General features: G+C 33.0%; 1 protein-coding gene across 10 annotated transcripts; it reads right to left on the reverse strand.

Annotated features, from left to right (window-relative positions):
- Positions 1–9,273: 9,273 nt before the first annotated feature.
- On the reverse strand, positions 9,274–26,009 carry LOC117928557 (guanylyl cyclase 1). Of its 10 annotated transcripts, none has more exons than XM_034848457.1 (11): positions 25,730–26,005; positions 16,970–17,081; positions 16,508–16,817; positions 16,177–16,301; positions 14,886–14,997; positions 14,626–14,700; positions 14,277–14,365; positions 13,975–14,036; positions 11,954–12,026; positions 10,819–10,894; positions 9,274–9,572 (listed from the first exon to the last, which is right to left on the reverse strand). In XM_034848457.1, the coding sequence occupies exons 3-11, from the start codon at positions 16,673–16,675 to the stop codon at positions 9,510–9,512; spliced, it is 843 nt and encodes a 280-aa protein (XP_034704348.1). In that variant the 5' UTR covers positions 16,676–16,817; positions 16,970–17,081; positions 25,730–26,005; the 3' UTR covers positions 9,274–9,509. The 10 variants fall into 10 exon arrangements, with proteins under 10 accessions (XP_034704348.1, XP_034704350.1, XP_034704349.1 ...); XM_034848459.1 differs by lacking the exon at positions 16,970–17,081 and adding an exon at positions 23,615–23,743 and having other exon boundaries at positions 16,508–16,811; XM_034848458.1 differs by lacking the exon at positions 16,970–17,081 and adding an exon at positions 23,615–23,743.
- Positions 26,010–27,127: the final 1,118 nt, after the last annotated feature.

The following is a 27,127-nucleotide window of genomic DNA, read 5'->3' on the forward strand; positions in this document are numbered from 1 at the left end:
ATTATTTTCACATAAAGTTTATAAAAGTTTGGTTAACAATATCCACCTTGAAGTTCTAACCTTTCTTGCAAAGAGAAGCCTCTTCTTTGATCCGAAGAGTTGGTTTTTTTCCTTTCATATTTTTGTTTGTAAGAATGACTATGGTTGCATTTCTATGAATTTCATCTTTGTTTTTTTTTTGTCTATGGGTGTTGTTTTGAAGCTGGTCTTCTTCCATTCTTTTATTTGACTTTGGGAAATTTGTTGTGTAACTGTATTGTTTTGAAGTGTTTTTTCTATGATTCTTCATTATAAAGTTGTTTACTAAATCATGCAACACATATGAATAAAAAATAAGAAAAATGATAAATCATGCATCATAATTCAGGATCACAGATTTAGTGATCAATGTGATCCTATATTCACGGAGTACACCAATACTTAATATTTTACGAATCAAAACAAATGAAAAGAGTTATAAGAGTGAAATCCTCAAAAAAACTTTTTCAATTGTGATTGTAGTCTCTAAAAAAATAAAATCTTAAATATAAAATAGTTAAATATATAATAAAGATAAACTCGTCAATCATCATATAAAAAAAATAATTTAGAGAGCATTACTTAACGCCCATCAAATCCCCACTAATTGATCGAGCAACTTGATTCTCGACATTTACGCAATAAAATTGATTTAAACTTCACAATCCCGGTTTTCTCCATTCCCATTACCAATAATGGTTGTAGTATTTTTTTTTTTTTTGAAGTTTTACTGTTAAAAAAAATAAAAAAATTAACATTCTTAGATTGAATCGGGCGAATCCACGAGACAAAATTCTGCAGGTGGATATGAGGAGATGGCAGATGGTAAATTTCATAAATATTAGAAATGAAGGCTGCAAGTCGCATCTCACATTCAATCTTAATTTGTTTTTATTATTTACCGTTCTACCATTATGACTGGCAGCTTCAAATGAAAGAGATAAACACTCGGGGCTTTTATTATATGGTATAAAAAGGAAATATTAGAGAATGAGAAGTGGGAAGAAAAGACAGACATTCCATCATCCTTGTACAATAATTAAAGCAGAAGCGCAATAAGTCATTTACGCAAGACACAAGTTCTATGCAAGAGAGCACCACCGTACGCTTCTTTCGGAGTTGCATTATTTAATGGTCCACACCAGCACCAGCACCAGCACCAGCACCAGGCATCTCCCACACGCCCAACCATTTCTCATAGGGAGAACATCGACCTCACCCTCTCTCTCTCACTCGTGAGTCGTGACTCACCCTCAAGTAATCAGTCATTATTATTATCACTTTTAAGATTCTAAAACGCGGCTAAGCAACCGTTGAATTTGGGGAGGAAACCTACTCCCATTTCAACAAGTGGCACAAGAGATGCACCACCTGCCAAAGTCTTTCATTTTCAAGGGTTAATTAATTTTTTTGCAATAGATTTTTTCTTGAAATTTCGAGACTCCTAGGCATATACATCATCATAGAGATATGATTAAGATATGATAGAAGTGACTCATTTAGTTAGACTCTTGATAGATTATTGAGATGTCGTGGAGTTAGTCTAAGATTTGTGAATTTATTACAATTTTATGCTGGATTTTCTTTCTTTAACTAAGAAGCATATCATGAAAGGGAGATGGTGTATATGTTGAGATGCAATAATATTGTTTTTAAATTCAAGAATGAATTATTGAAATAATAATGACATCAAATATTATAAAAAATTTAAAATATCGATATTGATTGGTTTTTATTTGAGAAAGTCAAAAGTCCCATTCAATAATTCATAGGATATCTAAAATCATTATTTTGAGTCATGTTGGGGGATTTATTTTTTTCACACAAATAAATATTTGAAAAAAAAAATCATATGAATGAGTAACAAAAAAAAAATCCAATGATAAAAATAAAACTAAAGCTCTTAGCAAGTATAATTTGTTATTTTTAAATATCATAAAAAAAAACCCTAACAACAAAATAAAAAGGAAAAAAATGTTTTATAACCAAAAGTTATAATACATAAAGACTCTCCTCCAAATAAAAGTGGATCATTTTTTTATGTCATCATATTTTTCTTAATATAGGCTTTTAGTGCAAATAGTTATAAAAATGTGAACAACTTTTATTTCATATATCTTTGACTTGACTTTCATATACAATTGCTACGAGATAAAAAATTACGACAAATAAAATGTCTAAATGATAATTATAATTAATAAAATTAAAAATAGAAAAATTATAGAGGTGAGTCCAAACTCCAAAGTTGGCGTATATTACTTTTCACTCCCACTTTTAATTCAGCCTAAGCCAAGTCCTTGCTAAAATCGAGGGGTAACCTCTAAAATGAAAAAATCTCGTGCTATATATCCACATAAAGAAAAGGAGTGGCCACGAAATTGGAGAGAATCGAAGTGGAAAGATACCAGGATGAATGGTGATGGGAGTCTTTAAAATAAATTTTTGGTTTATAACTTTTTAATGTTAATAATTTTTGGTTTTTGATTTTTAAATTATTTTTAAAAATTAATAAATTTTATGTTTTAAGTATAATTTGATTTTTAATTAATTTGTTTAATGAAAAATTTTTGAAAAATTAAAAAAAAAAACGTGTCATTTAAAGATTTTTTTATATCGATCTAATATATTAGATTTGTTCAAAGAAAAAAAAATGATTTTATATTCAATTTTATTTGTTTTTTTATGAAATTTTAAATTTATATATATATTTAAAAAAAAATTATGAAAACAACTTTTACTCTTTTTTTTTTTAAATTATCCTTTATTTCACATTATTTAAAAAAAACTTTAAACATATAAGATCAATCAAGCAATATTGTGAATTCTTAAAAATGATTTTTTGTTTATAAAAACATAAAACTATTTTTTTTTATCATAGGGTTAAACATGCTCTTGATCTTCAAATTAGTAATATAAATAACAAATATTCATATGATGAAAAGTATTTATACAAAATATACGGGGATACAAAAAGCAACAATTCAAAAAATGTAACTAATGGACAACACTAGTAATCCAACAATCTTTCTAGGGTGCATGCCTTTTGACTTAATTACAAACGTAAAATTTATAGAGGAAATGTTAAAAATGCCTTTGATACACAAGCTCAAGATGAAATTGATGGATGAAAGAGGAAATATGGAGAGAATTATGTAGGAACTCCTCTCCACGTGTCACATTCCCTCAATAACGTCCGAATAGTGGCGGAAGTGTCCGAAGCTTTCCATTCGGACCATAAGGCCTAACAACAAGCACGATCGGGCTCCTGAACGGACGGAACCACCCAATTAACCTTCAAGGCCCATTGACTTGCGCAATCATTCATATCTGACAGGGGAATGATTGATGAGACCTTCCTTAACCTTCAAGTCGATGTCAATTAATTACTACACATAACCCCACACCTCTAGCAGGTTGAGAGAATGGGTAACTGAACAATTAAACATCATGTCAAATCTTCTGACGACACCTGCTAGCTACCTAAAGTTGTAATGATTGTCTTGCCACTTGCAGGATAGTCATCATTATAGAGAAGGATAAAGTACTTAAGTCAGCACTACAGTGACTTCCTACCGAGCACTATAAAAACCCTCTTAAAGCATAAACAAAGTACACACACTTAAGCTGACCTACTAATTTTTTTCGAGCCTGACCTATCTTTATCTAACTTAAGCTTCGGAAGGGCATGCCCGGACCACCTGTCTGAACATCCTTCGTGCAGGGAAGAAACTCACCCAATTCTCATCATTGGACAAAAGTTCTGAGAGACACAATCGTAAGGAGGATCTAATTCCAATTGACCTTGCATCAACAAATTAGATTTGCCCTTGGATCATGGGATGATTGCACTCTCTTTCACAATGACCTCGATTGTAAGAGGTGATACTTATGATTCATGTGTTAGAATGTTTAATTTGTATACTAAGTTTGACAAAAGGTTAATGTTAAAGGTTCATTACATATTGAAAGTGCACAATTTTTTCATATTTAATAGACAACACATGTCAGGGAGTATGATAATTCGAGTTCGATAAACATATGATAATTCATGTCGAAGTTATATGAGTTTTTCGTACTAAGAAAATACAAACTATTGGAATCGATAAATTATCAATTAAGAAAATGTGAAGGTAATTTTTTCTTTTTTGATATTCTATAAATTTCATTTGCACTCTTGATATATAGTATAAATACACTTGACAACCATTGATTTTAAATTTATAGGAAGCTAACTTCCGAAATTTAAAATCAATTATAATTATATGTATTTACATCAAACCAAATGGGTTGATATATTTACATCAAATCTCTTAAAGTGTGAATAAAATCAACTCTTTGTTTAATTTTTAGAAAATAAAATATATTTTTTACAAGATTATTATAACTCAAAATTTGAAATTAACCCTTATCAATAGAAATAATACCATTTGATGCATAATGGTATTATTTTAAAAGTTAATAATATATTAAAGAGAGGAAAAGAATTAAAATTATTTTTAAATTTAATTTATCATAAAATATAAAAATTAAATATAATTAAAATTGGTTAAAAATGTGTATATTTTTAAATTATTTAATTTTTATATAAAAATAAAAGTAAAATAAAGATAAAGAAATGCATCAAAATAATTTATTAATTATAAATATAATTTTATTTTTGTTATTTTTTGTTTCTTCTAAGCTTTTCTATTCCTATTTTCATTCATTTCCATTTCTATTAAGCAACAATAGATTGAAAAAAAAAGAAAAAACGAAAAAGTGACGTTGTGGTCGTACGTTAACCAGGTTGGGCAGCTCAACTGTCACAGTGTCTTGGTCTTGGTCAAACCTCCTCCGTTTGTTTTAACGGCTGTTGTGTTCGTATAATTGTTACAGCAAGTTTTTTTTTTTGCCGTTTCGAGAATGCAACGCAAAGCCAGAAACTTCAAATTCAAAAGGAAAATATGAACAAATAAAAATAAGAGAGTGGGGTTGGGACATGCTTACCTGCGGAAAAGGACAGCACAAGGAGTACTTGTACGCTTATTACCTCCATTTGCATACTTGCATTTTCTATTTGCTCAGTTTCACTTGACGATCGCCGTTTTGGTGATGGTTGGTGTTCCTCACGCGTGCCAGTCTGCGTGATTGAGGTATTTCCCAAAAGTCGGCACGCTAGCCGCTGCCTTAGAATTTAGAAACCGAAAGAAAATTTGAAAGGAAAAATGGTTTTCTCTGTTTTGTTGTGCGAAGCTCAATCCCCTTATCTTCTTAAATGGCTTTTGAACTTTCCCGCCGAAAGGGAGAGGGGGCGTGACTTGTGAACTTCATTTTCATGTTCGGGTATAATTTTATTCCGTCCTGATTATATATAATTTAAATAAAAATTATTTTAATTTTAAAAAATTTTTAAATATAAAATAAAATATTGTTTTTCATAAAAATAAATTATAAATATTTATAAAAAAATTTATTTATAGATTAGACTTATTTTAATAAATTTAAAAATACAAAAAAATTGAAAAATGTTGAAAACATTTAAACGGGAGGGCGGGGCGAGCAAAGCTGATGCCACATCACTCATCTTGTTTGCTCAAAGTGTACTGGGCCTGAAACGGCCCATCCATTTACATTGGTGGGCCCAATGCAACAAATCGGATTGGACGAAATGAATGCCGTCTACCACCACCTGGCTTACAGGGGATTCCGACTTTTTGGTGCGGCAGATCTGAGATCACAAGGGACTAGGGATGGACCCGTGCCTCCCTCCACCCCAAAATTTTAGTGGCGCGTGCATGTGACTCCCCAAACCCAAAACGAAAAATCTTCCAGGAAACAAGATTTCAGAAAAAGCAAAATATCGTCCGTGACTCATAATTTGAGAAACATGCTCATATTTTGACAGTCCAAGCCGTGAGTGGTGGGAAGTGAGTGGAGGCCAGAGTGGGAGTGGGTCTACACTCCAGAGCTTTAAGATAAATGAGAAGGTGTTACAAGGGTTTTTCTTGAGTGACTCCTAAGCTTGCTTCCATTATTAATATATTATACATTCTTATGTGCTTTGTTTCCTTTCCATTTTTCTTTTTCCTTTTATTTCCTCTCTTCTTTTACCTTTTGCTTTTCATGGCTGGCCGTGCAAAAGTTGGTGACCTTCCATACCCAACATTCTCTGTTCCTTTGTTTCCCTTGGAGGTTTTCTATTCTCACTGTAGGACCCGTAAACCACAGTTGGATGATTAAGGCCATAAGCTCACGTTGGTGTGTAAATTTCTTACATAAAGGGCCATAGGATAGGATGCTGCTTGAGCCTATGGACACGAGCCATATGACTCATGAGTGGGCTGTGACGTCAATGAGAATTACCAGAGAGGTGGGCTGATTTTTAGTGACAATTAAGGTGGCAATGGCCGTCGGATATCAACCCCACAAGAAGTGCTGATGGATTGATAAAACATTACGCGAAGAGTGTGGCACTGAATAAAGGTTTCAGAAGTTAAAAGAGTAGAAGATTGTGTCTTGGGTATTCAATCAAAAGGCAATCATCCAAATAAAGCTGATTGGAAGCCGAAAAAGAAGATGCATCAGGGTCAAACCTATGTATTAAGAGAAGAAAAAAAAAAGGGAAAATTTTGTCACACAGTTTATAGAGAGAAAACCTCTAGAATTGACCACTTCGCATTTGCATTTTAATTTCCTTGTTCCATCCCCAGTGCGTGCAGTGAAAAAAAAAAAAAAAAATCAAGATTAAGTCATTAAGCATGGGGGCGTGGGAATATCGAGGGAACATGCCGCCTTGATTAATGGTGAGGAAGGTGTTGTGGTCTCTTAACTTTGTTTCTTCTTCAACTTTAATGGCCTAGTGTCTCACCCTATCTTTGACCGCCTGTCCCCACGGTCATGAATGCCGTGGCAGTTGCAAGTTGCAACATCCCAAACCCCCCCGTATCTAGAAACCATAAATTTGCATTGATCCTATGATATTAAATATTGTGGGTCACGTTCTAGACAAAGTTAGGATATGGATCAAAGTCTATTACCAATCATAGTACCATGCTTTTATATCATGGTGGTTGGAAATATGAAGGGTTACATCAACCGTTTCAAATGCTACTTTATACCACTGCAACAGCTCTTTTGTGCGAGACTATTGTCACGGGAAAATTGGTGGGAATTTAACGGACACTGTAGAGAAGTATCAACGTCTATTTTTATTTATCTAGTTGAGAGGATTCTTAATCATATTTGAAGGTGACTAAATAATTAATGATTTTAGAAATTAAAGTATTAAAAATATGATTTTGTTTATGTTTATTTTATCATAAGAATATAAATTATTTATTATTAATTTTAAATCTCTTTTTATATATATATAAAGAAACATGTTCAAAAAAAAAAAATTCCAATCAAAATAGAGCAAAGTTCACTGAATAGGGAGTATTCAATTATTAAAAAGTGAAATAGATTGAGAAGATAAGGTGGGTCGATTATTATTGACGGAGCAGAAGATGAAGATAGCCATTTTGAGTACGCCCTCCACATTGGGATAACAATCACTGTTTGGTTTTTCCAAAAACAAACAAACAAACCCTAGTATTTACATTGAATGTGGACCTCCTCTCAATCCAAAATTTTTCCTTGATCTAGATTTGAAGGCAACATGGGAGGACAAAGGTTTATGACTTTATGTCCTTCCACTTCTTGTTTATGTGCTTTTTATTGGGTGTATTGTCGCATAGTGACTCAAAAGAGTCATGGCAACTTGGTCTATGTGTGGCTGCACATGCTTCCTTGTACTCTTTTTCTTTCTGGCTTACTTGCATTACCCACCTTATAATTATAAATATTTATTATAAATAAATTAGTATTTTCTATTATTTAAAGAATCAACTTTTTTTCCTAAGGGTTTTTTTTTGTGGACATTTCTGTATGGAAGAATGTATAGATTGAATTGAGACATAGGTGATGTTTGTTTTTTAACTTAATTCTAAATAGAACTTTAATGTTTAATAGTGTTAAATATTAGGTGGTTTGTTTTTATAATATTTTATTTTTATTAATATTTAAAAATAATAATATATTTTAGCTTTTTTATTTAATAAAAAATTTATAATAAATTATGAAAAAGTAAAAAAATAAACAATTTAAATTCTGAAAATAAATTATTTTTGACAAAAAAATAAACACCACCATAATCTAGAGCCCATTCTAAAATAAACCTTTTTATAAATAAAAGGAGTCTTATGAAAGTACACTCCAAACACGGTGTATAAATAGTTTACTCTATAAAAAATTTATGTGATGTCATGGAATCTCTTTGGTTTTTTTTTTGAAGGGGTGAATATAATGCAAATGAGTGCCTTATTGTAAGGTGTAATGGGATGCAGGCAGCATCAAAGGGAAAACATCAATCTGTTTGTATCCAAATTATTGTGCCTTACAACAAGCATGCATCTCTGTCACCCAAAAGGAGAGGGAATAATCAAAAAATTATTATGTTCATTTTCATCAAATTGATTTTATTTTAAAGAAGAAACATCTCTCCGTGATCACGTAAGTGCTTTTGAGGAGGAAAACCCCCAAGTGTTTAGATTGTATCCCTTTCCCTTTTCATTAAATACTCATTTAAAAAAGGCAAAAAAAAAGAAAAAAGAAAAAAAAGAAAACAAAAGAAATATTTGTTTACTCTGTGAAGTCACTTAGTGGCAAACCAAACTGGTCAGAATAAGTAGAAAAGACAAGTTAGAATTTAGTTATTAATCCAAATTAAGAATTAGGGTTTCATTTTTTTTTTTTTTTTTTGTCAAGTTATGGAGCGTGTATGGAGGAAGACATGGGAGGATTGATATCCGGGAAACAAGAAGAAGTGTCGGGAGCTCTGCTGTGGAGATTCTGGGAAATCTGTCTTCCACGGTTCCACCATCACTTGCATCACCACCTTGACCCACCTCCATCTTCCATGTCTCCGCTCCATACCACACCGCAATTATATTATCAATGATAATCTCCACCACTGGCCTACAATAATATCGTTGATTTTGCCAAGACGACATTTCCGTCTAGTACCAATAAGTCGGTTATGGTAGAAAGAACTCAAAGAAGTGAGGAAAAAGGAGGGTTGTACTTATTATTATTGTCTTCGTGGGTGTTAGGGGTTAGCATGCTCATTAATTACGAACTGCATTGGCTTCAATTTTGGGATAATAAACAACAATTCATTGTATATTGGGAGAAAACAACAAACCTAGCCAGGAAGAGAAGTTCTGAGTCTTGAGAATCTGTTGGAAGTTGCGTCCCGATTTAGATGAAATTCATATACAGGGAGAATGAAAAGGAAATAATACATATTATTTAACACTGCCCCATTGTTGTTTGTATTGAATGAATGCGAATCAGTGGTTTGCCTTATAATCACATGTTGTACGAACACCCAAAACCCTAGCATATATGCAACAAAAGCTACCCACATAATTAGATCCGGTGACTGATGTCAAGGATCAATAGGAAAGTTATACCTACAGGTTCCTTTTATCTTCCATTTTCTCCGAATCCTCTCTCTTAGTCTTCTCCATTGAGATCTGCATAGAAAATTCAAACCACAAAAGCAACAATTGGTGAAGCAGCTTATGAATTCTTCTCATGGACCATGGAAATGGAAGTGCTGTCAATAGGAATTATCTTGCCAGAGTTGTACTCGGTGCTTCTCTAGTAGTTTGAAGTGTTACCATAGTACACACAAAAACGGTGGAAATAACCGAAAATACATCTAGCAATAGTGTAGCCTACATTGAACTGATCAGTTAAGGAGTCGATCAAATCTGGGCTCCAACTGCTCAAGCCCCAACACATTCCCATACATTCCATATTAGGGAAACAGACTCTACAAAGAAAATGGACTGGTTTCACTTGACTATAAAAGCTGGGATCAAGGCTGAATGCCATCCAATTAAATAGAATTTGTGTAATTGTGGTATGAATTCAAACTCCATACTTCCGAACTGGATTTTTCTGCATATACCTTAACATAAATGAACCCAGCAGCAGTCAAATAACCATAAGACTTGAAAAAAATGATGATGGTTTTAGTCACTTGTAAAACATTGGCTCTTTTACACAAAAATAGTGCAATTCCAGGGATGACTAGGGTTCATTGGCACACCCACCTGCAGCCAGCCGCATTGTCTCAATGGATATCGTTTTTATCTGATAAGATAATAAGGGATGAATGTTCCAATGCTTGAAAGAATATTGTTACCACACTACAGCTGAAAATCCTAAGGCTATGTTTAGTTCCCGAAAAATTTGAGGGAAAATGTGAAAGAAATAAAATAGAGTGGAAAAGTAGAAAGAAAAAAAAAATGAAGGAAAATAAAAAATAGATTTAAAATTAATAATTATTTTTGTTTTCTATTTCAAACTCATTTCACTTCTTTTTCTTCTTTATGTAAAGATTAAATAATTTTAAAATATATAAATTTTTAAATAATTTTAATTATATTTGATTTTCTTTTGTATTTTCCCTAGCGAAACTAATCATGAGAAAATCATTTTCCTTCACATTTTTTTCATTTCCTTAGTATTTTATGAGAACCAAACATAACCTAACCTAAATATTTGGTATGACCATTACCAAAGGAAAGGATGATGAATGAACAAGAAATGAATGTCTTTATGCATATATATATAGTAATGGGCCCATCTCTTCAGGTTAGCATGATCACAGGTGAATAAAAATGTAGCGAGCAAATCATCTCAAGCAATTATAATAAAAATATTCTGATGCAACAAAAACAGGGGGAAGTCAGAGAAGGTTAAATGGATTACCAAGAGAAGATCCTCATCAGTACCAAATGATTTACGGGCTTCTTCTAGGCAATTTGATGAAATTCTCTCATGTTTCCTACAAGTTTCCAGGAAATGCTTTGACCATGAGCTAAATTTAGACTAAGGTGGTGTTTGTTTTTTTGACTTTTTGCTAAAAACAATTTGTTTTCAGAATTTAGGTTGTTTGTTTTTTTACTTTTTCATGACTTATTATAAACTTTTTACTAAATAGAAAATGTCAAAATATATAACTTTTTCTAAATAGAAAAAATAACATATTCATTTTTCTTTACTTTTTAATACTTAATAGAAATAAAATATTATAAAAACAAACAACCTAATATTTAACACTATTAAACATTAAGGTTCTATTTAGAATTAAGTAAAAAAACAAACACCACCTAAGTAACTACAGAACTCTAAATATTATACATCACTCGTTAGTATTATTATTCTTTGGTATAAACAATTTGTTTCCCAGAAAAAATAAGTTACAAGTACATACAACTAGGAACCTGAGACATCATGTTTGGGATCATTCATGAAGCAATAACATGATAAGACAATCCTTAGATGATTATGACTTTCTGGTTTTCTTCCACAGAGACATTTTGGGCTCGTTAGATGATATTTTCAAATGCAGTTTTCAAAAAACTATTCTAAAACAATTGTTTTTAGGAAGAAAATTCTATTTGGGAACTCAATTATGAAAAACAATTTTCTCAGTTTACTCTCCATAGAAGGTGTTATGCACTTATAGACAATATAAAAGTTTTCAATGTATACTCCGTATTTTTATTTCTTCCATAGAACGACTGAGAACACCTCAGATTTATTCTTAAAAGAACAACTTGGTTTTTGAACAAATTTTTAGAAAATTATTTTCTGTCAACAGTTTGCCAAACATATTTTCTAAGTTAGAAAACTATTTTCAAGAATAGTTTGCAAATAGGTCCTTACATTACGGTATAACATGACACAGAATATCAGCACTCAAGTCCATTGCACCGTGGAGGGCATAATGTTTTAAAGCTTATTAAATCTTCCACTTTCTATAGAGAAGTTAATCCTGGCAATTATTTAATGGGATAGATAAGAGATTATTGCTGATGGAGATGGAAAACAAAGATGATACCGGGAGCTGGCAGGATCTCTAATCTCAAACTCATCTGTATCAACATCATAGCCACATATTACAACATAGTGACCTGAAAATGTCATCATTATATGGATTAGTTCATATCCAACATACATAAATGAAGATATGACAAACTCACAGCACATATCACAATACATTTCCTAAGAAAACTGTAAGGGGCGGAAAATCGCCAAGCTGGACAAGAAGGTATGAGGTTGTAGAAGATGTTAATCATAATTAAATAACTATGAAGCTTCAGAAGTATCAGAATATCTAAGCAGACAATCTTTATGTCAATCTTGCATGGGGATTAGAGAAGCATCTTATTAGGGATTCCTTATAGGTCACTTTTGATTCTATTCTTGAATGGAAAAAAAAATGTTGGGTTCCAAAACAAAATGGGCAAGCCTTAACTCAATGGAGACTCAGGGTTACCAAACAATACAGAGGAAAGATACATAGCAAAGCAAACCAATGAAAGGCAAAGTTGCCCAAAAAAAAAAAAAAAAAAAAAAAAGGAAGAAGAAGAAAAAACTCCTCTAAAATCACTCACCTCTAAAACCTAAAATACATAAAAGTTCAACAGGATTTCCTTCACCTTTGGAACCACAAGGGGAGAAACCCTTCACAGATCTCCCATTCCCTCTTTCCCCACCCCAACCCCCCTCCCCTCAAAATACAGTGCATTGTACAGAACAGAACTATCATCCATCCCCCATATTGTAGAGAGCAGCACTACCTGCCAATTGCACCAGATTGCACAAAATATAGCTACCAACAAAGTGTGCCCATTCCCAATAAAAACCTACAACCATCAGCTCATGATAAAGAGCAGCCACTGAAGACAGTAGATTCCAAGAAGCAAGAAAATAGAAATCCATTACTTTGAATCTCTAATACAGTGAATCAGAAGGGGATGTATTTCCATCAACATATGATACGTATTTGGAACCACTCAGCCTGCTAAGAAAAGGACTAATTTTCATGGTCTTATGGTGAACCAGCATCACAATCAAAAGGGGGGAAAGAAACCTTTCAAAGGAGCAAGTGTGCTCCAAACTGAATTACTTGAAAAGCTTTTGTCACCTTCCAGTGGAATGCAAAAACAATAAAACAACCATGAAAAAGCCCTCTAGTTTCCCTTGTAGGCCAACATATCCTTTCTTTTTCTAGACAGCTTGACACAAAACCTGGTCAAAGGAGAGTTACACACTACCCCACCATAAAAACAAGTCATCCCTATAAGAGTGGCCATTTGTGTTGGTGGGTCATGTCCATGTTGTATCAAAACTCAAACATTTGACTAAATAGGTCAACCCTAATATGTACGAATAATAATCAGGTTAGAAGTTAGAACTACAAATCCAAATACGACCTAATTATTAAATAGGTAACACGTAGTATAACCCATTTAATAATCAAGTGATTTAAGTCTTATTTAATAATCAGATTGAGTGAATCCTTATTTGAGTCGATATGATTAACCTCTCAACCTCGTATGTTTATGACTCAATTGACCTATTTATTCAAAATCAAATTTTACATGAGTCAAATGTGAGTTAAATAGATTATAGCTATAAAAAGGTTAATCAACACAATTATTAAATAGGTCAATTTGAGTCAAATTCGTGTGATGTAGGTTGACCCAAAAACCACCTGTTTATTAAATGAGTTATATATGCTAACACAAATTTCACCTAAATATGATTATACTTTGAACTCAAACCTGCAAAAAACATATCAAGTTCAAGTTGTGTTGGTGAATCGTATTAAACTTTACCAACCCTAATCCCTAATAATGCTCAGCATATGCAGGTGTTATCTTAAAATTATCAAAGCGAGCAATTTATTTTCACATAGCAACTTGTGTCCACAACAAACGATTTCAGGAGTTGGCCAAAAGTTGAACGCTTTCCCTCATAAACACACTAGGAGAATTATAACTGCATTTGCAACAGGGTAACAACAAAACAAATGGAAAAAATAAAGTACAAAAAAAAAAAAAGCACCATCCTCACCAGTGTATTCTGAGTAGCCACCACAGAAGCCTGAGACATGAACATTCTCCAACCAAGACTGACTGCATCAACAAAATTTTCCATAAGCCCTATTCAATAGTAGACCAATTATATAGATAATTTGTTCTTAAAAGTGAAGCCTTTAGTTTGAAGTCACCCAAGTAGCAAGCAAATGATAGAATCAGCCATAACTACTGTAAATATAAGATGAACTGGTTATGTAATGATTGACACGATATCAATTAAAGAATAAGATCGTCAAGCAGAAAAATCAGAACAATTAAATTACAAAAAGTTTGTACCTTAATTTATACTGATCAATTAAAGCAATTGCAATATATTTCCCTGACAAGATCAAGAGTGAAATTTCATCTCCACTGATTGATCTGCACTGTAAAAAGAGGAGGTTCATTGGCTTAACTACAAGAGAAGTTTAAAAATCATGCATAAACAAGAAAATAAGATATGAAGATTACTAACTTAAAAGAAAGCAATCTCACACATCCTTCCCCAAAAGGATTAAAAAATGAAAGATAAATAATCAATTTATAAGCATCCTATTTCTTATCTTGGTAGTGACGATTAAGTTTTTATTTAATTCTTTCCCAGATGAACCTCAAAATGATGCATATTCAAATGAACTTATAATACCTGTATATCAATTCCAGCTTCCATTGCCTTCTTAAAAAGAGAATCCACACGCACTAGATCGGTAGCCAATTGATCCTGCAAAAGATGTTTGAACTCGGGCATTATAAGTTTGTTGGAAGTGACAGAGGAAAACTAGCAAGTTTACCAAGTATAAAAAGCATCATACATCATGGCAAGTCCATTACAGAATGACTTAAATACATTTAGCAGGGAAACCAAACTTTCTGGAAGAAAGAGCACACATTTATTAAAAAGATCACCTTGTAAAATGTCTCCACAGAAAAATTTGGGTTTGCTCCTAAAGTTACAGTGAAGTACGAAAAACTAACAGAGAACTTCTGCAGTAAATATGCCAGATCAACAGTCCAAATGCTGCAAACAAGGCATCAACAGAGGAAAATTTATCAAGAATATGCATGTTAGCTAATTTTGAATTTGTGAAAAATACATCCTTTGAAGGATGTGCATGCAGTCTCCAATAGCAACTGGAATAGCAGGCATCAATACAATATATTAACACTCCAATTTATCAATAAATATGTTATTTGCATCAAGATCAATGCTCAAGCTTACCGTTCACTATAATCTACACAATACTTCATCAATTTTTCAAATAAGATAACAGATATTATTTTGTTAGCAAGGAAACAGAAATCCATGTAGTCATGTATAAAAACTATGCTACGAGGAAAAGGCAAATAAGTCGAGGATGACTTCTGTCTGATATTTAAAAGGGCACTTCATAATGTGTGAAATAACTCTGTCCGGATCTTATACATCATGGGTATGAGTGTCCAATATTTATCCAGCACGATGTCCATCTAACATTTACCCAACAGAAGTGAACAACAAAGGAGGAGTAGAACATAGTACTAATTCAACATGATTTTTTATTTTGTTTTCTTGGTCTGATTCATGGATATCGAAAAAGGAAGAGAGGGATGGATATTGCTCATTTACCACAAGTTCCTTTATTCTATAATGTCTTCCATGAGTTTATATATTTTCTTCATTTGCTTCATGCTGAATGCACTGAAACAAAGTGCCACCATTTAACTGGTGACTACCATCACAGGAGATATCATAAAATTAACAAACTAATTTTATGACACCATATGTACCAAGTCACATGAGAAATAGACACAAAAACATTGGATCATAGGCAAAATTTCCTGTCATTGAAAAGAACTTGAAGTTACATTCACATAAATGAATGATTTACCATCAAAACAAGCTTTTATTTTCCAAATACGAAATTTAGGAAAAATATATCATCGTAGCGATCATGAATACAATGAAAATCATTCACATTCTGAAAGGCAATATTGTAAACAGAAATAACAAGGTCTTGAATACTGATAAGCTATCCCTGCTCATACAATCACATGTCTAAGATTTATTGCAGTAGGTCAAATAGAGTATCTAGGATATGTTAAACTATATATTTTAACCATTGCCTCCTATTAAAGCAATAATATAAAAGAAGCACAGTTATAAATGAAACAATACTGCAGGAAATTAAAATTATAAATTTGCAAAAGAAGAAGGCACCTAGTTGTGCAGCAGAGCTCTTCCAATGCTTGAATATTGCAGTTATTGATGCCAAAAGTTCTCAAAACCATCAAAACACAAGCAAGACCACAATCCCAAGTGCTTAGTTGATTCATATGTGGAACCTATAAGCCCCAACATACCTCAATAGATTTAAAAAGAAACCAAACCAGAACCAATCCAATTGCAGATTTCATCTAAAAGAATGTGTATCATTAAAAGAAAAAAAAGTGCCAGTTGATTCTGTACATCAGTACTAGAGTGTCCACTGGCAAAAGTTTGAATTGTAACAACAAATTAAAAGGTAAAAGTAAAATGATGATGTACTCACTTCAACAAAGTGTGAATGGGGCAAGTTTACATTAGGGCATTTTCCATTACTTGGTAATTGCTCAAGTGAGTAGGATTCAACCAAGCCTTTTGGGTATTCATCTGCTTCATGAGCATTTTCTTCTTCGGTTTTCAGAAACTTGTTAAAGAGAAGATACAAAGGCCACATTAGTGACCAAATTAACCACGGAATTCCACTGGAGCACCCAAATCAGACATAAATAATGTATAAGCAGTAATCAATGCAGTCAGCCTTGTATCATGGTTCTCTGGAATTGTTTGGAGGGTACTGTTTCTCTTACCAGCTGCAGCTTTGGCATATCAAAAGAAAAAAAAAATCAATAATAAAACAGAGGGACAAGAAAGATACAACTCAAGTGGTTAGTAGCAGAGTAGATCCAAGCAACTTATTTATCAAATCCCCAAACCAAAGACAGAAAAGGATTATGAGAAACCTGAATACCATGTAATGGCCCACAAGTTATAACTCCAATTGAATAAGATCAGATTGTGCTCGTGATCACCTGTTCATTGCTCATCTTGATGATCTTCCACCAAGAACTTACTAGTTTATCCTTGATCACATTATGATCAACCCTTAAAAACTAAAAAGTTAATAAAAAAGAAAGGATCCTAAAAGTAACCCCAAATTATCTCAGTTATTTATTGAATAATGTCATAAGTAAATAAATAAATAATGCTCAACTCTCCTAAAATGTTGATTGGGCAATTCATTCTGTAGTGAGGTATACTATCAAATAGCAGCTACTATCAAGTTGTTACATTTCTTCCCTAGCATCACTGAGTGAACCATTTACCTTTTCTTTTAATATGCAAAATGAGGATAAAATTAGTAGGGTGCTTATGTAAAATGGTTGCAACTGTCATGCACACAAAGTATACAAGCAGCATGATTACAAAAGGAAAGAAACAAAAAATAAAGAACCTTTACCAAACTAACCAACACCCAACTCTTTACAAAATCAAAGAAAGAAAAGTTAGTTGTTTCCAACTTCCCATTAGACCACACAAAAAAGGTTCTCAGAAACACATTTTTCATTACCAAAATGGACTGTTCCACCATTTCAAAGGTTCTATTGTTGTTCTTTTTCCAGATTATCTAAAAAGGACACAAAGGAGATAGCCTCCACACCATCTTGTGCCTGACACCTGCAGCAGAGCCTTGCCAACTAAGCAGGACACCTTTGATGGATTGGTGGGAGATCCATGGCAAACACCAACCATAACTTGGAGTTCACTTGCAGTGGATGAGAATGTAGTCTGCAGTTTCAAAATCTTATTTATAGGAGCAGCACTAATTGACCAAGGCCCATCCTCTCCTTGTGAGCTCATTTATCCCCTGCCCCCCTCCTCCCTCCCAAACACACCCTGACACAACAGCCACAAAACAAAACAGAACAAACCTTAGAAGGTGCGCTTGGATTCCAAACCAACTTGGTAGGAAAAGAGGAAAGTTTGCCCACAATTAAGGGCTTGAAGTAGGATTTTTTATTAAAAAAGGAGGGGGGGCTTCATTTAAAGCTTCCAAACCAACACCTATCCTCCACACCACTGCTAATGGGGCCTTTCAAAATCATCACTATACTTAGATGCCATGCCGTCAATTATCCACCACAATTATGGCTAATCCCCTTCTCATCCTTCATCATTTTAAAAGTTATTAGACATACAAATATAATCCATAGGGTACCCTTTTTGTCAACTATACTTTTCATAACAGGTTTGTGTTGATGCTCAATTTTGAGCTTTTCATGTCACAAGCATCATTACAACAAGTTAGACATCTTGCTAAGCTCCTACAATGTCTCAATATGTAACCAATGACCCAATGACCCAATCCCATGTAATTATATGATTCTACATTAATATAAGGCCTTTTATCTTGCATCACAACATGCAAACTCCATAGAAACATCTCCAATTTACCTCGTGCCAGAATGAAAATGACACCTAGCACAAGTACCCACCTATGATACCCTAATCCTTCAATTTCACCCAATGTACCTATGTTGACATGACATGAAATGGGTGTAGGTATGGGATCCTTATTGGATACTCATATTTTACTTTGGGTGTGATTGTTTGATTTTTTCATTGATATCATTTTATTCTTTCAATTTTCTTAGTAATAATTATATTAGAGAAAAAGAAGAGTTAGTTGAAAAGTGAACTTTAGTAAGAATATTTAGGGATAAGAGGGAAAAAAAGGAGTAAAGGAAAAAGATGAGAGCTTTTAAAAAGGATATCTTCGATTCCAATTTATTTTCCATTGATTTTTCTTTTATTATGTCAAATCCCAATACCCGTGCCCATTTTCTGAATCCCTTTTTAGCAGAGTCCTCATATTGTGAAAATTGAGTTATGAAAGATTGAATGCTTAAACATGTGCTCGTATTTGACACTCATACCCAAACCCATACAACATAGGTACCACAACTTAGATGCTTGACTATCACAAATGCCTGTAGAATGCACATCCATCCATATAATATGAAAGCCTATTTGTGGTAGATGTTGAGGAAAACTATTTATCCGCTCCACCTAGGATCATATTTGCTTGCAAAGCTTGATATCTTTCCATGCATCACAACAATTGCTTCTTCACCTCCTTGGGAGTAGTATTAGCATAAACCCCTTAGGTAGTGCCAACATAACCTACCTTAAGGTGGCATCAATGTAACCTTCAAAAGGGTTAGTGTCATTGTAACCCTCCTTGAGTTGGTACCTTTATAACCCCCTTAAGGTGGTTTGGACATAATTCTAGGGTATTGCTATAGAGAGGTATCCCCTTCTTCTCTTTCAAAGAGGCCTTCACCATTTTGCTTACCCACCTAAGTTAGTAATAAGGCTTGGGGTCTCCTAGATACGCTTAGTGCATCTCACTAATTGGCTTAGTGCTTCCATTGTTGAGTATATGAAATAGGTATAAAAGTTTTGGTTTGGTGTATGGAGCATGATGCTCATCTAGGTGAGATAGATCAAACATATAAGGATGTCTACAAGGCAGGTTAGGGATGATGCTCACTCCCTCTAACCTTGCTCTAATAAAGAATTCTTAATTCTATCCCCATCCCACACCTGAGGTGGGGTGGGACTTTGCGTCCCAAATCCGATGTGGGGTACACAGAAACCATCTTCCACATGCTACCCCATTAACAATTGCAAGTTAAAATAATAATAATAATGAAAATAAAAGAAAGACCCATTTGGTGGGTATGAAATCTAGAAGATGGAAAGAGAAAAAAAAAAAAAAAAAACCCTTATTTGGAACCAAAAAATTGAAAATCAAGAAATAAAAAAGAGTGAAAAAAATCTTATTAGTTAGCCAAGAAAACTGAAAATTGATGCCAAAAAGAGCAAAAGAGTGGGAACTTTGGTCATTGGAAAAATGCACAAAAATAAACACAATAAAAAATAGAAAAATATAAAACAAGGAAAACCAAAAAACCCTAACCATGGTGTTTGTTTTCCAAAAAAAATAAGAAAGAGAAAAAAAAATACAAAGTCAAAGGAATGCAAGTAATGATGAGAGTGTAATAGATACCATATTTAGTGTTACATAGCAACATTGAATACTTGGTGAACACTATGAAGAAAAGAATGGAGAAAAAATTGAACAAAGGGAAAATTGAATAGAGACAACTAGGGTTGAAATGAGGAGGTGTGCTTGTGATGATATAAATACAATGACATTCTTGTAAATATGAGGGTAAATTAATAAAATGACTATAATTTAATGAAAAGTTGTTATAACCAGGGGGGGGTAGGCTTGGTACAATACCATATCTTGCCTCAAGCCTTACTTGGGTCTTCCAAAAATTCCCAAACCCAACCTATTCCTGATTTCACTTTTCCTAATACCAGCCAGCCTCATTAGAGGCTGTGTGATTACCCAATAAACCTGCGCCATTTTGATCCCTAAAAATACACATTAAACATGTTTTGCCAAGTAGAAAAGGAGGAAAGTTCATGTGCAAGGAACACATGGTACCATCAGTGCACATTGGGCCAAGTGTGGGCATGATTTGGTTAGTATGGTTTTTAGCTCCACTTCTAACCAAACCAAATCAATTAGTTGGGAAAACATGCTTCATCGAATCAAACCAATTTGACTTCTCTAATCGAGTCAAAACAATCTACATAATAATCGATTTGGTTTGGATTGGATTGTTTAATTTGTTTAGGCCTAAACCCATGTTATATTTTCCAACTTTCTATTTAAAAACATTTCAAATACTAGGCTTTTTAAATTTTCTTAGTTAAATCCAAAATAGTGCTTTAATATTGCTTTCTTGACCAAGAATAACTTTTTAGGCCCCAATTCATAAACCTTTTAAAAACTATTTGTTAAATTATTGGATATGTGAAAAAAAATAAAATAAAGAAACAAATACACAATAATCTAAGAGACATAGAAACGGCAACATAAAAATATTGTATTAGGGGATCGAGTTGGTTAGGTTAAAAACAAACTCCTACGCCAAACTGTAACAAACTTAACTAGTTAAATAAAAATTCAACCTAACCGAATCAAACAAGAGGCTCTACCCAAAATAACTCATGTTAATTGGTTTGGGTTGGTCAGGGTTTTCTTTTTCTTTTTATTATTTTTTAAATGCCTACCCCTGTTTTAGGCCAATAAAGTCTTGACTAATGAAGCTTGAAGGCCCATGACTAGCTAGGCCTTTTCCCTTCAAAATGAGTTGTTCCGCTCAAGCTCCTGCATAAAAGGCTTTCGGATCTCATTTTGAAAGGGAAAATAGAGCTTTCCCCATGTCAAATATTTTTTGAACCTAATCAAAGAGTTTCCCTCTAAAGCTCATCCTAACACCAAATTCTAGTTGCATTGTCCCCTTTTGGGGCTAATAGTGACTCACTCCAACCCTTTCTCCCATCATTATGCTCTGCTTCCCCTCTTAACTCCTGAGGGTGCATTGTTACCTCTAACCTCCTATCATTCAAAAACCCATCATTGACAATTCCTTCCAAAGAGGTGGCTCTGCTTATCCATAGGATAATTGTGTATTCGCTTCCTATAATTAAGCCAATTCAGAATATTCCATTACTGTAATACCATAATGGGCTGTCAGACCTTGCACTCTATTGTTGTAATTAAGACAACTCAAAAGCTTCCATTGATAAAATACCATAATATGTTGTAGAAGTTGCATGGAAAATTTCTGATTTTTTTGCATACATATGATTACCTTCTTTGTTGCTGCATATGTACAATTACCTTCTTTTTCATTAACTTACCATCAAGTGCAAACTGCTATTATAAACTATGCACAGTTAGCTTTTCCGAGTTTCTGCACCACTCAAACTGAGCTACAACATTACCTACAAGATTGATCATGCAGCTAATTCCACAATCCTTCAATCTGGATGTTGTTTTTCTCTTAATTTCATTCAGCAAAAAATCATCCTAATAGTTCCTCCATATCAATTTGAAGAAAACTGATTTTGAGATATAGCACTAACTTAATGAACCCTCACCAATGCAGGGCACTTTTTTTCACCTTTTGGGGGTAGTTAGAGTTGACCTAAAGGATTATTTACAGACCAATAATAACATCAATTTGAAGAAAACTGATTTTGACATACAACACTAACTGGACAAACCCCTACTCAACTTCACCAATGTAGGGCACTTTTTTTCACCTTTTGGGGGTGGTTAGAGTTGACCTAAAGGATTATTTACAGACCAATAACAGGCATTTTTTTTTTCACCTTTTGGGTGTGGTTAAACTTGACCTAAAGGATTACTTATAGATCAATATTTTAGGCTTGAGAGGTTGAAGCATAAGGGAATTGTATAAAAATTAGGGTTGGGAGGTTGAAGCTAGAGTTAAATATTGGCCTTTCTCATGGATCACATGTTGTATGTATCGCCTATCAAACAAAAAAACGAAAGGATGTTGAAAGTGGACTTGCCTAAGAGATGTTAGGCTTGAGAGGTTGAGGCCAGAGTGAAATACGATGCATTGCTCTCAAAGCAGTAGTACTAATGATTGCCATAAAAGTTTTTCATATGGTCCAAAAAGATCACTACTAGCCATCAATATTTTTTAAGGAATTGCAGTTTTCTATAGGCTAAATTTGGCTCCTGGAAAGTACCAAAAAAATGGGGGAGGGGGTGGGGGGGTTGAAGGCAAGGAAAATTATTTTCCTATTGTTTCAATGACATGGAGAAAGGTTAAAAAAAAAAAAAAAAATCTAAGGAAAAGATGGGAGAAAATAGTAAACAATTTTCCTGCCCATTTTCATCAAGGCTACGTTTGGTTTTTGGAAAGTTTGAAGGAAAGAAAATAAAGAAGATTGAAGAAAAGAAAATTAAATTCCTTAGCTCTTATTTTGTTGTCCATAAAATAGTTGAGGGGAAAGAAAATTAAATTCCTTCCTTAATAGTTTAATTTTATTTCCTACTATTTTTCATCTTTCCTCTTTCTCCTTTCCTACTACTTTTCCTCTCACTTTCCCAAGTAATAAAATATGATGGTTTGGGATCATCTCTTAGCTCTTTTTTCTCTAAGCATCGAACAAAGAGACTAAGGCAAAAGAAATAATTTAAGGGGAATTAATCATTTTAATCCTTTTTAACTATTTTACACACTGATAGCTTTGTTTCAGAAAGAAATGGACAGAATTACGGAGAGATACTGTAATATCAACATCAAGATGGGCAGTGGGTTCCATCTCAAAATCCAACAAAATAAAAACTGTACTGTTGATGTAGTTGCCAAAAAATCCACCATTCTATGCATTCTAGGAAACGTGTTAGACTTGCATTTCTCTTGTGAAAGAATATTGAATCGTGGCAATCTTGGTTTCTCCCAAAACTGGGACTTGTTCATACATGAGCCACCATCAAATATAGGAAGGAAATTGCTTTTAGCTGTTTCACATAGCATGAGAATTGGGAGCAAAAAAAATGAAGGAATCATTGTTGCATTAAAGATGAACATCTTGATGTAACTAATTTCTTGTATGATTAAAATCTGACATATAAAATGAATAAACCTTCTAATACAAGAAAAGAATAAACCTTGATTCTGAAACAATTCTCATACTTCAAACTCTTAAATACCTCAGATATTGTGCAGAAAACTCAACTCTAGCATGACATATTTGAGTCCATACTGAAGCACCTTCACATTTTCTTGTATGAAGCTTTGAAACCCTTGGCCTAGAACACTTCCATGCTTCACCAACACTTCTGTTTTGAGCTTATAAAGATAAAACCATTGACATCAACAACCCCATAACCTTTTCTCTTCCAATGTATACTAATTGGAATTTAACATCATTCTGTCTAGCAAATATTATAGTTTCCCACAGAATCTGCATCTGGATTTCTATTAATGTTAAGGGATACATAACTGTTTAGTAGACTTGTATCATATTATATCAAGTAGTTACTTAGGTAACTCTAGTAAGAAGTCATGGCACTAATAGAAGATTCCTCTGCCTTTGCCACAGGATATGTAAAACACAAAAGTGTAATGAGACACTAGTGGAGGCATTGAAACAACTATTGATCACATCAATATACAAGGATTGTGAAGTTTTAAATGACTTACAGTTTTAAAGAGAAGGGGGAAAACAGGAGGTGGAGGGACAGTGAGATTCCAATGATTAATCCATAGGGAGATTGCATGGTTAAGATTTTTAATAAAGACGATCAGATGTGGAAGTTGTAATCTTTAGATCCTGCTACCACTACAAGGAGTTTAAAAACCAGAAATAGTAAGACATTTATTCTACAAGGAGTTTAAAAACCAGAAATAGTAAGACATTTATTCAGTAAAAAATTTGAAATTTGAAAAATGAAAGAAAATAAACAAGATCAGCAAAAGTTAGGTGAAGATGTCTTTCCTTTCAACACCCCTTTTGGAGTTTGGATTGCTCAAGGCACTTGAAAATAAAATGAAACTGATGTAGTGCTGGCCATTCCACAGCTAAAAGGTATAGGCACTTTTTAGTTTTAAATCAAAGGAGGCAACATGTGGAAGCATTGAACTAGATCAAAAACTAAAAGATTCAAGGGTAAAGAATCACCATTAATCACTATACTAACACTACTTCCAACCTGTACGAAGTATCAAAGAGAAAAATGTAAATAATGAAGGCAGCCATTTTGTGAATTTATGGAGTATACATGCGTCAAGAAGAGTGCTGGTCATGCCAGCTATAAAGCATGTGATAAACAAACTCAATTTGAAAAGGATAAGAGGAATTAAAGCCAAGGTAGTGAGGACCCACGTGGAAACAGAGCTTTACTCCCTTTGGTTAAGCTCCATTTCCAGCACACTGCAAAGTTGAATAGACTAAGCTTTTCCTATACCAAAAACTTCAAAAAGATCATAGTCTTTAGCATAATTTGCCCCCATATCATTGCATAGATATTTGACCCAACCAGATAATTCTGTCATCTAATTTGACAGATCCTTAAAAGTTTAGGAGTTGGGATGAATTTCAACATACCAACAGTCGGCATACAAGATGTTCCACAGCCATCAAATAAGGGGTCAGACAATGATGCAAGTACAAGCATGATAAAGTGGGCCAATTCTCTTATTCTCATGGCTGTTATATCTAGGGAGAGAACTAGGAACATTAAGAAAAATGGAGAGGCAGGCAATGGAAATCAAGTCCACCATTTAACAGTACCAAAACAAGGTGAAATTGTTGTTTAAGTCCTTATGAGATCAAAACAACATTGTATTCTTGCTCTAAGCTCGTAACAGATATCAGGAGAAAATTTTCAAGAAAAATCTCATCTAACTTCAATCTCCTGACCAGTTGCTTTATTTTCTATCAGCAATGAGGAGCAAAAAAACAAAAGCCGCTCGTGATTAGACGCAACCAATTTCAGCACGTGCAACATTCTAAATCACACACAATAGAGATTCAACACAAACAAAATGGAAATTTGAATAACCCTCCCTTTTGCTAGAAGAAAACAGCAAATAAATAAATAAAAATTTCATATAATTTCCCTCACATTTTCTCAGCAACCAATTGAATTCAAGGGAGAAGAAGGAACACGACACAAAAATCAAGAATCATCAAAATCCGTTAATCCGATCCAAATAAAATCTATCAAAGATTCAACACAAAAGCAAATCAACAAAACATTTTCTCAACAACCAAAGAGATTATAGAAAATAAAAGAAATTTGAGAAGAGAATTAAAAACCTACCGCCACGAGTTGAGCTTGGAACATCGATTGAATCTCTGAAAAGTGAATATCAGAATCTGTAGAGACAAATCAGTTCTCGAATCTCCCTAGTTCATCATCCTCCCATTTGCATCTGCGATGGTGTTGGAAGATCATAAATAGAATTCCCCAGCAGCAGCCATATCTCAAGCAGACACCAACTGCAACGATCAAATTCGCGATTACGATTCCACAGATAAAGCCCACCAATAGAGAGGATCATTACGACAACCAAATCCTTGGAAGAGTTGTCAGAGTGGTTGGATTTAAAATATATGCTTGGAAAATATAAATTTGAAAATTAAAATAATAATCGCAAAACCAGAATTTTCATATTATTAAGATTTTCTTACATAGATATCTCTGACTTAAATAAAATACTCATAATAATAATATATATACATATATAGTCAAATATAAATAAAACATTTTATTTATTTTTTAAAAAATATATTAAACTTTTAATTAACAAATCGATCCAATTCATCATGATACATATAATGTTATTGTTGCTAAAGTTGTCACTAATCAATAATTTTAGAAAATACATTTATTTTATAAAATATATTTAAAAATTAATTTTAAAAATTTTAACATGTGAAGTAATTCCTCACTTTTTAAAATAATTTTCAATAATCATTATATTTTTAAAATAATATTGGAAAGATTTTTTTTCTTTCTAAATTACTATTATTTTCTATTTTTAAAATCCAAATGGATACTTAATTTTCAAAAAAAAAAAATATTGATTTTAGTTCAATTAACTTCTTCTAGCAATATTTAATATTTTTAAGATTTATTTGATTTTTAAATTTAAGTGGCTCATTTTTTTTTTAATAACTTGTGTTTTTTAATACTATAAAGTCAATAATGTTTTATTATTAACAAAATGTTAGATCGTAAAGCTTAAATCAATATTATTATGTTTCGGTCTGGATGTTGGGGGTTGGGTTGCTCGGTCAACTCACACACGGGGTTGAGCTCCTATTGTTGCACCCCCTAAAGATTAAACTATATATTACATACTAATATCTAAAATATGACAAAAATATCTCATTTAAAAATATGTTTTTATTTTATTATTGTCAAGATAATATCAAAGTTATAGGATAACATTTATATGGGTATTATTCAACTTTAAAGTATGATATTACATATGAATATGACTTTGATATAGACATATTTTCCATCCAAATACATTAAATATGGTCTGTAGTCTCTTCCACGATTGACACAAGTTTCTATTACAGTAATTGAATTAAATTAATTTCAAATATTAATGGACATTTTTTTGTTTTGTGTGGCAAACAAATATTAATTTATTTTATTTTATTTATTTTTTTCGTTTTCTCAACATTTCTCCTTTCATAGTTTATTTGT

This window comes from Vitis riparia, chromosome 13, assembly GCF_004353265.1.
Source record: "Vitis riparia cultivar Riparia Gloire de Montpellier isolate 1030 chromosome 13, EGFV_Vit.rip_1.0, whole genome shotgun sequence".
Classification (NCBI taxonomy): Eukaryota; Viridiplantae; Streptophyta; class Magnoliopsida; order Vitales; family Vitaceae; genus Vitis; species Vitis riparia.

What these genes read in the sequence shown, in the direction of transcription:
- LOC117928557 (XM_034848456.1), bottom strand. Translation starts at nt 16,675, where the DNA reads ATGTGGCCTTTGTATCTTCTCTTTAACAAGTTTCTGAAAACCGAAGAA. An exon ending in ATTGATCAGTATAAATTAAG is followed by an intron (nt 14,037 to 14,276) that starts GTACAAACTTTT and finishes TTGTTGATGCAG; the next exon opens with TCAGTCTTGGTTGGAGAATG. An exon ending in AGAGATCCTGCCAGCTCCCG is followed by an intron (nt 10,895 to 11,953) that starts GTATCATCTTTG and finishes GGAAACTTGTAG; the next exon opens with GAAACATGAGAGAATTTCAT.